The following is a 14,818-nucleotide window of genomic DNA, read 5'->3' on the forward strand; positions in this document are numbered from 1 at the left end:
GTAGAGTTTCAAGGGGTGACTTCTACTTCAGAAGCCGTCTCTACTGGAGTGCCTCAGGGTTCTATTCTCGGGCCACTATTGTTTATTCTACACATTAATGATTTACAGGAAGTAGTGTCCGATTGCAATATTCTGATGTACGCCGATGACACTGTTCTATACTGTTCATCCTCTCAAGCCTCTGTAATTCAAGACAAGCTGAATGCTGAACTGTCTAAAATTGATGACTGGCTTTCTTTTAATAGTCTGTTTGTAAATGTAACAAAAACTGAAGCTATGCTTTTCGGAACCGCCCCTAGATTATCTGCTGTTAACTCCTTTTCTATTATTTTAAATAACAATGTAATTAAGCGGGTTTTTCATTTTACTTATCTAGGTATAGTTTTTGATGACCGCCTTAGCTGGAATGAGCAAATAAAGCACCTAATTTCGAAGGCGGGAAAACGCATAGGAATGCTCGGCAGGCTTCGTAGAAGCCTTTCTAGAGAGAGTGCAAATGTAGTGTATTGTAGTCTAATTAGGCCTATTTTAGAGTACTGTGTATGTGTGTGGGGCTGTTGCGGGGAAGGTCGTAAACAAGACCTTGAAGCCCTCCAAAACCGGGCTGCTAGGATAGTGGCTAGAACTGTGCGCAGCAAGCAGGCAATGGACGTTCTGAAATGGCCCACGTTGGAGGAGCGCCGACGTAAATCTGTCTTTAAACTCGTTAAGAAATGCCTGCAAGGTCAATGTCCCCAGTATTTTAAACAATATTTTAAACGTAATAATACAATCCATGCGCGTGCTACTAGACAAAGCAACCTCTTACATCCGCCTGCTGTGAGAACTGAGATTGCAAAAAGATCCTTCTATTATTATGGTTGCACTCTTTTTAACGAATTATCTTAATGATATTTCGTGTTATACATCTTTTAATCTTTTACTTGTAAATAGTTCTCTATTTATATTATTTCCTGTTTTAGTGTAATGTTTTAATGTTGTTGCTCAGGGCTCCCATTGATAACAGACAGCTTTTTGCGTCTGAAGGGGCTACCCTGAGCCTTATAAATTAATAAAGGTTTTCACTAAGGCGCTAATTTTAGTGTAGGCACCGATCCCAGAATATGTGTTTTTTATCCTTCTTTTCAGGATGTTTCCTTCCTCCATACTTATCATACAGTCCCAAATGTACTCGTCTCTGCTAATCACTCAACTAAAGGAGGAAACCTAAGTCCTGTTCACAATGGCATCACTGCTTGGATAGAGGTTAGATAATTTTTTGACGAGTCCTTGCTTTCTTCAAAAAGGTCCGTATTAGGAAAAAGTGTGCCCGAAGTCTTGGATACTGCCCGAGGCCGTAGCTCAAGGGTGGTTCTCAAGACAGAGGACACAGTTTTTCCCAATACGGACTGACCTATGCTGATAAATAACACTTTTATCTTATTCTAACACTTAACAAAATGATCGCCAAAAGAACCGGAATGATTTAGGGCTACAACTACGAGTTCAATTACAAGAAAATCCTTCATCAATTAACTTAGCATAACTATTTTTTAGCGAGTAGATGATAAAGAAAACAGAGCTTATTTGAATTAAAGAGAAAGCTTCACCGAAACATTTTTATTTGTGAAGGTAACTTAAAAAGGCTTCCGAGCAAACTTTGAAAAAATTTTTTTTGAATAACTGTTACGATGTGAAACCCATCAACTGCGGAGGAAAAAAGCCCATGTACACTTTTGAATAAACACCAGTCTGGTATGACAAGCACATGCGAGTTAAAGGCCCATTTTCATCTGAGATCCTTTGCAGTCGTTTGTTTTTGTTTTGGAATCGCGCTATTGTTAAATGGCTGACTCTGATAGTCATTCACAAACACTATTAAAAAGGAAAACAAAGATTTGGTGAAGAACACAGTAAACAAATTTGCAGCTAAATATTTGAGACTGAAAAATCATAAATCGAGTCTGTGTATAAAACTTGTACAAAGCTTACTTGATGTTGAAGGAAATTGTTCGGCTTCAACACTAAATAAAGTATAAACAAATAACCAATAATGGCCAAAACTGATTTACTTTACGCATTTCAATTATAGAATAATGACTTGTACAAATGAAATCGCTTACATACATATCTCAGGATCTCAAGTAAAAATCAGTCAAATAATTATTCTCACCTCGAAAAAATCTCCCCGGAGTCTCTAGTTCCATCGTGGGAACAATGCAATAACATTTCTGCAAAAGCACTGTCTGTAGTGTTACCGAAACCTATTGTTGTTTTCCTTGCCCTCCATAAATCATACACAGACTCTCGAAGTCGAATAACCTTTGGCGAGCCGGGCAGACCTGGCCTTCCTCTAGACCGCTTCTTTGGCGGCATCAACTTTTCAAATGACGTTTTTCACGTCATACATGTAAGAATTAAAAACTATTTACTGATATGGATACTACGATAGTTTGTTGTTCGCACATGATTCAAGATGGAACTTTGAAAGCCCTAATTAGTAAGATGGGAGAAGATATCAAAGCGGTTCTGCAACTTCGAGGAAAATAGCGTATTTTTCATATATGAAAATGATTTGGGCGTGCAAGGCATCTCGGTTGAAAAGGGGCCTTTAAATGACCATGCGAGGACTTTCTCGTAAAAGAAAGACAAAAAACAGAAAAACAGTCGGATATCATACGGACGTTTTGTTTATTTTCCACGACGATTAATCTTCGAAGATTTGCCTACGTTCCGTTTTAAAATTTCACAAAGAATGCCATCATTGGATAAAATCTCGCATTCTGATTGGTTAATAAAACGTGGTATTTAGCGTGGAATTGCGAGTTGAAAACGAGGCTAAGTGACTTTGTTTCGCATCTACGTAAGCATAACAACTATCGTCAAACTGTTACAAAGTTTTGTTACCAAGTCAATTTAAAATGTTTTCAAAACAATTATCACTTTTAAAAAGCCATAAACAAAAGGCGTTTTTCAAAGAAAGCGCGAGGTTCTTCCTTTTTTTAACTGAACTTTCAATTCTTGGGGAAGCATGAAAATCCTCTTTCGCTCGCAACAATGCCAAAGCGAGAAAATCTTGTGAACATGGCCCAGAAAAAAACAGTCTCCGAGCTAACAGGTCACACCAACCCCGGGTTCAATGTCAGCGGGAGTTCTAGGTGGGCTGTTCATCTAGGTATCGTTAAACAACCTTCCAGTGAATATTTCCATCAAATTTCAGTCGAATTTAGGTATAACTAGGCATTAGGTGATCACTTGGAAACGATAACCGGTATGCGTTTTCTTGCTTTTTTAAGTCGTTAGTAAGAGCTATACTCGAATAGGCTGCCCCTGTCTGGAGCCCCTACCAAAAAAGGATATCGAATCCTTGAAAAAATACAAAGGAGGGCATCCCGATTGGCGTTAGAGCAAAAGCGTGGAGAAATGAGCTATGAAGACCGCTGCCGCTTATTGAGTTTGCAAAGTTTGGAGAAACGTAGAGAGTTTTTATTTCTGATCCACTGCTATAAGGTAGTTCTGGGAATACATAGTCTTCCTTTTTCTGACTTTTTCGAACTTACTAAATGTAATCGAACTAGAGCCAACATGATTATACGCTTTACGTAAAAGTGGCCATTCTAAATTGCTATAAATTTTCTTTCTTTGTACGGATCGTTAATATGTGGAATAATTTACCTAAAGACATTGTACACGTAGGTTCATTGAATTTATTTCGTAACAGATTAAGGAATTACATGAATATTTATTGAGCAGATTGTAAATAGTTTTCAGTTATCTGTATATAATGTTTTGGTTTACCTTTTCATTTCTTTATTTCGGGGTATCTTTTATATAGGGTTGATCCCTAGATATCTCTTTTTGAGAGATATTTTTGTAATTTTTGATTTTCTTCTCTTGAATAAAGTATTGTAATATTCATTCCAACGATTCAGCTAATGGTAGTTGCCTGCGGTGAATTTCGACAAATGAAAAGATAAAAAGTCTTTGGACTTTTACCTGAAACACTTCTTCGTTTTTAAAACTAAATAAAATATCGATCAATATACGTATTTACACTTCAAGGTACTTACCATATATTAATCGTGACGTTAAACGTTCAGTGCTTTCGCTTACGCACTTCATTTCTTTCAGTTTTGTCACCAGAGGTAAGATGTGTAAATTATTTTCCTTCTCGAGCATATTATTTGGAAATTTGAAAAAAAGATGTTAAAAATAAACGGCTTTTAAATTCTGTGAAATGCCACGATTATCCTCAGAGAGTGTGAAGCTTCTTTAAAAACAGACGTTAAAACAAGCACCATGTTCAAATAAAGATGTCGAAGGTTGAAACGTGTACGACTGACCTTGCTTCCTATAGGGGAATCCTTGTTTACAATATTTGCCTCATTAGCACAAGCAATTCAGTTTCTGATGGAGCTAAAAATAAATCAGTTCTGAATATCGAAAGGTCAAAGTACGATTAACACGGCCAATGAATGCGAGCCTGATGCATTGAATAACTTTTGTGCAACACGGGTTTAAAAACTCAAAATTTTACATAGAATGTATGAGCTCATTAGCGCTTTTGCCACCCAGAAATTTTGCAGTTTTTGATGGACTATTTCTCCTTGAATATTACACCCAAAGAGCTAAAAATTTCACCATGTACTGAGGTTTTCTAGCTCTTTACCTGCTGAAGTCAATTTGTATCTAACATGCTTCCTTCTTTACGCAAAGCCGTATGCCAATGAGAAAAAATATAAACAATGACGTCAGCATGAATCCGCCTATTCGCTAACGCGATGACAGTTCTGACAGTTGACTTCGTAATGACTTTCTGGAGCGCGCACTAAGGATAAAAACAAACAATATTATTGCTGCTTTCATGTTCTCTTATACTTGTTCAGTGATGCGATTCAAGGAAAATTCATGACCTGATTCATGAATTCCGCGTTAAATTGCACTGGAAAACCGATACAACAAAGCTTGAGATTTTGTGCAAGGCGACTTAACGCGAAAGAGATACCGCCCGCTGTGAGCGGGCCGCATGGGAGAATTCTGCCTGCTCTTGGAACCAATCAGATCGCAAGGTTTTTTAGAATACCGCCAGCTAACGAGCTAAGAAAAATTAGATGACAATTATTCACCGGTAGTGAGGTTAATACTCCATTTTTAGAATATACCATTTAAGCCGAAAAACTAGTTTATTTCAGAATATATACTAAAAATCCTCACGCACGATTTTTTGTCTATGATACTTGCTAATCACTTCCGAACTAGTGGATCAGTGCACGCGAAAAGCATTATTTACCTGCGTGGTATATATATCTTATTATCAAAAACTGGATCATTGGATAATGCAATTCGAGACTTTTTATTGACTTAGCCATTATGGTATATCAGCCAATATACCATAATCTAATATCCGTACATTGTAACATCCAGTTTCTTCTTACGAGTAAAGTCGAGAAGATTTGCCTAACATCTTGGGGGCGTTTTTTCTTAATAAAACAATTATTCCACTCGCGCTTGCTGGATATGAGATGATCATAGCCAACTCGGCGCCACGCGCCTCGTTGGCTATCTATCATCTCATATCCAACGCGCGCTCGTGGAATAATTGTTAATTAGACGTCTTGTTGTGTAATATCGCTGAGTATTTTCACGAATCGTGTCGCATTTTGACAAGCCTAAAATACTACATTCGAATGTGCTTAAAAAGGTGAAAGGACTCCTCTTTTAAAAATAACTAATTTAAATTGAAAAGATTGCAAACCCAATTCAAAGAAATTTGGCTTATGTTTGACAACTGACCGGGGTTTCTGAAAATATTAGCTCGCATGAGCTTTCAAACTAACAAAGCGTTTTCTTCTCTAAATCGGAGTCGAGTACTTTAAGTCTTTTGTACCTCTTTGTAGACTTTATCTTAGTTTCTGGAGTGGCCAAGGTCGGTGGATTAGTAAGGCTGCTGATAGAGATGTTGAATTGACCACCATGAATAACAGTACCGGTAAAGAACGAAATTGCTTGCTGGCCATGTTATTATTCTGCGGCCGAACTAGTTGAGTGAACTGCTGTCGAAGAACATTCAGAACCTTGAGACAATTTTTATTTCTCAATATCATGTGCTCTCCCTGTACTTAGCTCACTCAAAGTATGAGACATTTTTACTTGCTGTTTTTCAGGAAAAACTGAATAATTTGTCACGCTTTCAAAGCTTTTGTTTCCCGATAGTTGAATTATGTCCGTCACCGGGATATCGTTGTTTTTCAAAGCCTTAATGGAGCGTCGCTGTCGTTCATTTCTGTTGGTCGTTTCTTTGCGTATAATTTGTAGGCAGCAACGGGATCTTTTTCACTTCCAGGAAACGAAAACATTTTCTGTTTTATTTGTCTGACATCTCGGGATTTTCGCCAGTTCGGGTCTTAGTTTGTCTCTCCGAATACTCTAAAAATTCCTCTCCATTTGTAGTCTGGAGTAGCTGCACGTCACCCCAACACATGTCTCGGTGCTCCTTACAACCGCGAAGACCCAAGTGGATCGTGTTGCCGAACCAAATTGTATTCAGCAGAATCTCAGAAGTCAACGTTCCTAATAATTCTTTGTCATACAGTAACTTTATTTCCTCTTCTGTGAGAGCCACTGAAGCGTTAGGTTTTTTTCCTTTTCCTTTCTTTTTGAGATCCTTTTGTTTTGATTGTAAAGCTTTGCGTGCCTGTTTAAATTTAGCGTCTTTCATAATGCTGAATCCGTAATTCTTCTTCTTTAAATACCGTTCAAAACGGGCCATCAAAGAGCGTAAGGAGCTAGGTTCATAGTCTTCTTTGCTGTCTTTCTTGCGAACCGTAATGATAAACTCACCGATGTATGCATTCAGCTCCCTTGGAGGAATTTCTTTTTGAAGTTTTGACTCGTCCCTTAGCATCAGAAATTCCTTCAGCAAAGCAACATTCTGTTGAGTTTTTCTTTTTTCATGTATTTTTGTTTTCTAAGTCCTCTATAAATTGTTCCACTGAATTAATATCTGCAAACCTTGAAGCCATGATTCTGGAGAAGCGGGAAACGTTGCAAACATTCACTCTCAATTAGTTCGCATGGCCGCCCCAAAAGGCGGGAAAAACCGGTACGATTCTTCATCATCATCATCATCATCATCATCATCATCATCATCATCATCAATCATCATCAATCTTTATTTATACACGAAATCGTATCATTTTACGTGGTCTTCCCAGGAATCGTGTTTAAACTAAACTAAAATGCTCTAAGGAATTATTGGCTATATTATTGAAAATACAAAACTTACATCGTAAATAATAAGGAACTATCAGCTATAATGTTTAAAATACAAAAACTTACATTGCTGGTAATAAAAGTTACAATGGTGTATCAGAAAAATCTTTCCCATGAAATGAAAGTTTAAAAAAATTTAAACTAGGCAGTTTTCTAATCTCTGAGGGAATCCTGTTCCACAGAACAGATCCTCTGTAGTGTAGGCTCCCTTTTGCAGACTCAGTTCTGGGTCTGGGGACATAATAATTTAACTCAGAATTTCTAAGATTGTGTGAATGTACATTTGAGGTGTTGGTAAAGATCCGCCACAGATACGATGGGGAAAGATTATTAAGGATTTTACACATTGTCACAACCAACTGTTTAAGTCTTACATATGCCAGCCTTTCCCAGCCAAGTTCATCCAACAAAACACTTGAGCGAATGTCATAATTAGAAAAGGTGAGAATTCTAGCAGCCCTATTCTGCAGCTTTTGAAGTTTGTTTGCTAGTCTCTTATTGATATTACCCCATACGGCACCATAGTAATTAAAATATGGCATTACCAGTACATTATACATATTAACTCTAGTATCAAGTGGTACAAAATGACTTACACGCCTTAAAATAGCAATGCCAGCGGATATTTTCTTTGAAATGGCATGAATGTGTGGGCGCCAGTTCAAAGATTTATCAATTTGAACTCCAAGGGTTTTATGTTTAATTACTCTTTTTAAGGGTGTATTATTGACTTTGACTGTGAAGTCACTATTAGAGAGGGCCCAAAATAGATCGCTGTGGAATACCACATGTTATTTTACAGATCGAAATCAGATTGAACTCCATCAATGAACGTTTGTTGCTATCGATCAGATAAATAGGACTGGAACCAGTTTAGAGATTGAGAACTGACCCCATAGAGTTTAAGCTTTCCCAGAAGGATAGCATGATCCATCGTATCAAAAGGTTTATTTAAGTCCAGGAATATCTCACCATTTAAGAGACTGTTGTCAGTATTTCATAGCCATTCAATTTTAGCCTCAAGTAAAGCTGTTTCCGTGGAAAACATAGGTCTGAAGCCAGATTGTGATTCTGTCGACAAATTATTATTATTTAAATATTCATATAATTGATTAAAAACCACTCTTTCAATTAATTTACTTACTACAGGCAGAACTGAGATGGGTCTGTAGTTGTTAGGATTAGTCCTGTGGTCTTCCCTAAATATTGGCGAAACTCTAGCTCGCTTCCAAGCATTTGGAAATATTTCAGTGGTAATTGACTGGTTTATTATAAAAGGTAGACTGCGAGTAACTATGGGAGACGCTTCTTTCAGGAAACGCGCCGAGATGTTATTAAGACCACTGGCTTTATTACTCGGTATTTCTGAATCAAATTGAACACCCCCTGGCATGATACTTACGCCAAATTAAAAATGTGTTCTGCGGGGGTAGAAAAACGTCGTAACAGGCTTCCGATTGGTCATACGATATTTTTCACGAGTGAAAAACATCGTATGACCAATGGGATTGCTTTTCTTCAAAGAGAGACGACTTTTATTCAGTGAATTTGTACTGAGTACATCTCAGTACTTATATAGTAAACACTAATAACATAAGTGTTACAGTTTCAAGTATTTCATTGTCATTTCTTTTCTTTTCTACAGTATATCAACAAGACTGGCTTTCGTGTTTGTTTTAAAGAATTGTATGAAAGAAAATACGATCCCCTTTCTATTACCTACACTGTTATGTTAGGTAAGAATTTGAAGCAAATAATACCATCATAAGATAAACAGGCATTATTTCATTACCAATCATCACTGCAAGAGGAATAAAATCGTTTAACCTAACAAATGTTTAAACACGAAAACGCGCTATAAAAGGGCATTAGCTCCTCCCCCTAATTTTTAATTCACCTAAAACAATAAAGATGGCGGACGATGAGAAGAACCGCAACGAACAGTTAGTATTTCTTATACTCGCCAAAAGCAATAAAAAATACCCAGAAATGGTCGAGAAATATAAGTAGAGTTATTTTTCTGTGAGTAGTTTAGTTTGGAGTACAAAATTTCCTCGTTTCATGTGAAAAACTTGCGTTGTTACAGTCAGCTCCTCGATTACACTTTCGTCTAATAAAATTGTAATCTGTGAAGTACTACTTGGAGTTAGATAAAGATATTTCAATTCTAGGGCAAGCTAAGACAGGAAAGGCTCATCAATTCTCGTATACCTTACCTTTCGAGTATTCAAAACGCCCGCCATTTTAAATTTGACCCGCGCACGTCAACGGTGATTGACAAATGAGCCTTGGTCTTCCCAGGGAAGACTTGCTTATATAGCGCGCCTTCGTGTTTAATGTTAACGCGTCACCGTAGAAGGTTTACGCATGGGTACTTGATTTTGGTTAATATCTGATCAGAGCAATGGCATGGATGCAACGATGCTGTGGATGATTGCTATTAACTAGTCGTAAGTGTCTATTAGCATTAAGAACTTAAGAGACAGAGAAGATAGTTAGAGTGTGGATTTGGCCACGCTGATAACTGTTATTTTTCATAGTAGAGAAAAAAATTAAGTATTTTTTTCCAACTTAAAGACTGTTTAACGCTCATCATGATATCTTGGTCAAGAAATACTGTTCCTTTAACGTCAAAATCGCTTTCATCAACAAAATTTATCTCCACACAAGCCGCCCAGAAATTTCTTTCACGCAGAATAGCAGTTCAACGTTAGTAAAGGTCAGTGTTATGGGGCTCTCCTATAAGCAAAATATTTATCTTAGAAATTAGCTGCTCATAACGTAATTGGAACAGACGTAACATCGTCTATACGAACCGCTAATTCTTGTTTCATGCTTAAAAACAGATCTTTATTGATGCGCTTAAGCACCTATTTACATTATATACAGGGATATGTCAGCCTGGATGGGACTATTTCAATGGCTACTGTTATTTCACAAGCCTGTTCTGCTCCACGTGGCCAACTGCTGAAACAAAATGTGCTAAAATGGGCTCAAATCTTGTGACAGTCCATAATCAAGAAGAAAATGTCTACATTCAACATCGGCATAATGGCGAGAAATCCTGGATTGGGCTCAATGACCGAAGCGTGGAAGGATCATTCGTGTGGACAAAGAAAGGCACAAGTAATTTTAGTTATTGGGCGCCAAACCAACCCAACAATTATACGGATCAGGACTGTGTACACACTCTTGGTGCAAAGAATGGATACACTTGGAATGACGTATCATGCGATAACTGTTTTAAATTTACTTGTTTTAAAGGTAAACAGCTGACTAGATTTAAACGAAGAGAAAGGCTTTATCTTGAGCCCTGTTATTTTCGTAAGACATCAGCAGACGATTTGATAATTGCTATTTTGTTTATTTTTGTTTGTAACCACACCCAATGGTATGTTTCACCTCACAGATCATCAGGTTTCCATTTTCCATTGAAACAATACGAACTATAATTATTTACTACCCCTAAAAATGATCTGTCTGAAAAAGTGAGTTTAAGCAGCTACATCGGCTATCTTAAGCATTTCTTGGTAATCTGTGGGCAATCCGAGGGAAATCCGAAGGCATTTCGTGGCCAATCCGTGCACAATCCGTGGACAGTCCTTGGTTACTTTATCTTACTCTTTCCCAACCCGCCTAGCCACGTGTAATCAGGGCACGTGTTTTGTCTCCCACAAGCTTTAGCCGTGTGAAAACAAGTTGTAATGATAAATACAGCCAGTTTGGAATACAAGGTTTTAGCGGAACTTTTGTCCTTTTCCAGATATTAACGAGTGCACAGTCAAGTCCCACCGATGTGATGTTAATGCTGCCTGTCAAAATACTGAGGGATCTCACAATTGTATTTGTAATGCTGGTTATGAAGGAGATGGAATAAAATGCTTAGGTAACAAAAAAATAGATGATCATCTTTAACAATGCTTTAAACAACTGAATCTTTAAGTTCATTGGAAAACACCTCATTACCACTGTATGGACTTGTAATTATAAAGCCAAGACATATAAATGAATATACATTATTGTACAGCCACACGGCGTCATTTAGAAACGAACAAAACAGAACGCAACCGAGCTAAGTAACTACTTCTTCCACTACCACTACCGAAAGAAACGACACCGCAACCCCTACGACTACAGCAACTATACCGTACATAAAGGGCATGTCTGAAAACATCTCGCGCATCTTACTACCTTTCAATATCCGCATCGCCCACAAACCTATCACCACACTACGTCAGTTACTAACCAACGTTACAGACAAAGACGAACCGAGGAACAGACAGGGAACGGTTTATAAGATCAATTGTTCCGACTGCCAAGCCTCCTACATCGGTGAGACTGGCAGAAACCTCACAACAAGACTGACTGAACACAGACGGGCGACGAGGAAAGGTGATGTCAGCAATCACATTGCTGAACACCATCGACTTACCAACCACAACATTGACTGGGACTCTGCGCAATGCCTAACCTACAGCACTGACTATTTTCAACGACTGACCCTGGAAAGCTGGTTTACTAACTTAGAACAGACTCCCCTAAACAGATGTCAACAACTATCCGCTCCATACAAACGACTCATTCACGACATAAACATCACAAACGACCGAAAAAGAACGACCTAACTTTACCGACAGATCTAAATAGACCAATCAGGACCAACTTACGTCACTTGAATCTTACAGCCAATAACATCACAGCAAAACCAACCGATCATTTCACACGAACTGGAATAAGAACATTCCACTGACAACAATCATTCACCTGACTCTGATGATGACTTCCGCACAGATTGTGGAAACGTCAGTCACTACCACCGACAACAGTCCTTCTCAGGACTACACTCACCCGGACGATCAGACTACACCTTCACATAACTACTTCTTGTCTATAACGGATACAGACACGGAACTTGTTGTAACCTGGAAGATAATGGCCCGTGCCATACCCAATTCAAACGTGAAAAAACATGCAATCTATGATTTATAGATAAATTCTTCATCATATGCCAGCAATGCGTGGGAACCATGAATAAAAGGAACGAACTGGTGAATGCGTACCGGCACGCAAGCACGTATTTGAAAAGGCATAATTGAACAATCGACATATGAAGACTACGTTAGCTAGATAGTATTCCTTGCACCTTGCACTCTTTTCATATATATATATATATATATGAAAAGAGAGGGCAATACGTGGGAGTTACTGGTTATTTTATCATGCGATAACTGTTTTAAATTTACTTGTTTTAAAGATAAACAGCCGACTAGATTTGAACGAAGAGAAAGGCTTTATCTTGAGCCCTGTTTGCTTCGTAAGACATCAGCAGACGATTTGATAATTGCTATTTTGTTTATAAACCCTAAACTCTACTGAGCCTAAGAAGTTTGGGTACTAGGTGTGAGGTGGGAGGGAGGGGGGGGGGAGAACTATGGTTAAAAGTCCTTGCATTGAAGACTGTCATTTTAATGAATCCTGTGATATCTGTGCAGTGTATCTGATTTTTTTTAAGTAAATATCTTTTGCTTCTAAAGATGTAAACGAGTGCACAACCAAGGCTCATTGGTGCGATGTTAATGCTTTATGTCAAAATACTGAAGGATCTTACAAATGCGTTTGTAAGGCTGGATTTAAAGGAGACGGGAAAAAGTGCGCTGGTAAGAAAATTTTATTATCATCCTATAACCCTTTAGCGCCAAAGTTTTTTTCTTTCTTATTTTTTTTTGGGGGGGAGGGAGGGGGAGGGAGGGGGAGGGAGTAATTTTTGTAACCACACCCAATGGTATGTTTCACCTCACAGATCATTAGGTTTCCATTTTCCATTGAAACGATACGAACCATAATTATTTACCACCCCTAAAATTGATCTGTCTGAAATAGTGAATTTAAGCAGGTACATCGGCTATCTTAAGCATTCCTTGGTAATCTGTGGGCAATCCGAGGGAAATCCGAAGGCAATTCGTGGCCAATCCGTGCACAATCCGTGGACAGTCCTTGGGCAATCCGTGGGCAATCCAATTACAATCTCTGGGCCGTTTGTGGGTAATCTTTGGGAAATCTTTGGGAAATCCGTCGGAAAACAGAGGGCAGTACGTGGGAGTTACTGGTTATTTTATCTTACTCTTTCCCAACCCGCCTAGCCACGTGTAATCAGGGCACGTGTTTTGTCTCCCACAAGCTTTAGCCGTGTGATAACAAGTTGTAATGATAAATACAGCCAGTTTGGAATACAACTTTTAGCGGAATTTTTTGTGCTTTTCAAGATATTAACGTGTGCACAGTCAAGTCTCACCGATGTGATGTTAATGCTGCCTGTCAAAATACTGAGGGATCTCACAAGTGTATTTGTAATGCTGGTTATGAAGGAGATGGAATAAAATGCTTAGGTAACAAAAAAATAGATGATCATCTTTAACAATGCATTAAACAACTGAATCTTTAAGTTCAGTGGAAAACACCTCATTACCACTGTATGGACTTGTAATTATAAAGCCAAGACATAATAATGAATATACATTATTGCACAGCCACACGGCGTCATTTAGAAACGAACAAAACAGAACGCAACCGAGCTAAGTAACTACTTCTTCCACTACCACTACCGAAAGAAACGACACCGCAACCCCTACGACTACAGCAACTATACCGTACATAAAAGGCATGTCTGAAAACATCTCGCGCATCTTACTACCTTTCAATATCCGCGTCGCCCACAAACCTATCACCACACTACGTCAGTTACTAACCAACGTTAAAGACAAAGACGAACCGAGGAACAGACAGGGAACGATTTATAAGATCAATTGTTCCGACAGCCAAGTCTCCTACATCGGTGAGACTGGCAGAAACCTCACAACAAGACTGACTGAACACAGACGGGCGACGAGGAAAGGTGATGTCAGCAATCACATTGCTGAACACCATCGACTTACCAACCACAACATTGGCTGGGACTCTGCGCAATGCCTAACCTACAGCACTGACTATTTTCAACGACTGACCCTGGAAAGCTGGTTTACTAACTTAGAACAGACTCCCCTAAACAGATGTCAACAACTATCCGCTCCATACAAACGACTCATTCACGACATAAACATCACAAACGACCGAAAAAGAACGACCTAACTTTACCGACAGATCGAAACAGACCAATCACGACCGACTTACGTCACTTGAATCTTACAGCCAATAACATCACAGCAAAACCAACCGATCATTTCACACGAACTGGAATAAGAACATTCCACTGACAACAATCATTCACCTGACTCTGATGATGACTTCCGCACAGATTGTGGAAACGTCAGTCATTACCACCGACAACAGTCCTTCTCAGGACTACACTCACCCGGACGATCAGACTACACCTTCAAATAACTACTTCTTGTCTATAACGGATACAAACACGGAACTTGTTGTAACCTGGAAGATAATGGCCCGTGCCATACCCAATTCAAACGTGACAAAACATGCAATCAATGATTTATAGATAAATTCTTCATATGCGAGCAAAGCGCGGGAACCATGAATAAAAGGAACGAACTGGTGAATGCGTACCGGCACGCAA

General features: G+C 38.6%; 1 protein-coding gene and 1 pseudogene across 3 annotated transcripts in view; one reads left to right on the forward strand and one right to left on the reverse strand.

Annotated features, from left to right (window-relative positions):
* Positions 1-14,818, forward strand: part of LOC111343322 (uncharacterized) — a 36,171-nt gene that overhangs the window by 14,397 nt on the left and 6,956 nt on the right. For 2 of the 3 annotated variants that reach the window (XM_088747163.1, XM_088747164.1), the window contains 6 exons: positions 1,129-1,245; positions 8,897-8,987; positions 10,141-10,515; positions 11,015-11,137; positions 12,786-12,908; positions 13,515-13,637. In XM_088747163.1, coding sequence (XP_088603289.1) covers positions 1,129-1,245; positions 8,897-8,987; positions 10,141-10,515; positions 11,015-11,137; positions 12,786-12,908; positions 13,515-13,637 — 952 coding nt within the window. The remainder of the gene's footprint in view (positions 1-1,128; positions 1,246-8,896; positions 8,988-10,140; positions 10,516-11,014; positions 11,138-12,785; positions 12,909-13,514; positions 13,638-14,818) is intronic. The other variant, XM_088747165.1, reaches the window with a different exon arrangement.
* Positions 5,901-7,076, reverse strand: LOC148739222 (uncharacterized; annotated as a pseudogene).

The sequence above is a fragment of the Stylophora pistillata genome, chromosome 2 (genome assembly GCF_964205215.1).
Source record: "Stylophora pistillata chromosome 2, jaStyPist1.2, whole genome shotgun sequence".
Taxonomy (NCBI): domain Eukaryota; kingdom Metazoa; phylum Cnidaria; class Anthozoa; order Scleractinia; family Pocilloporidae; genus Stylophora; species Stylophora pistillata.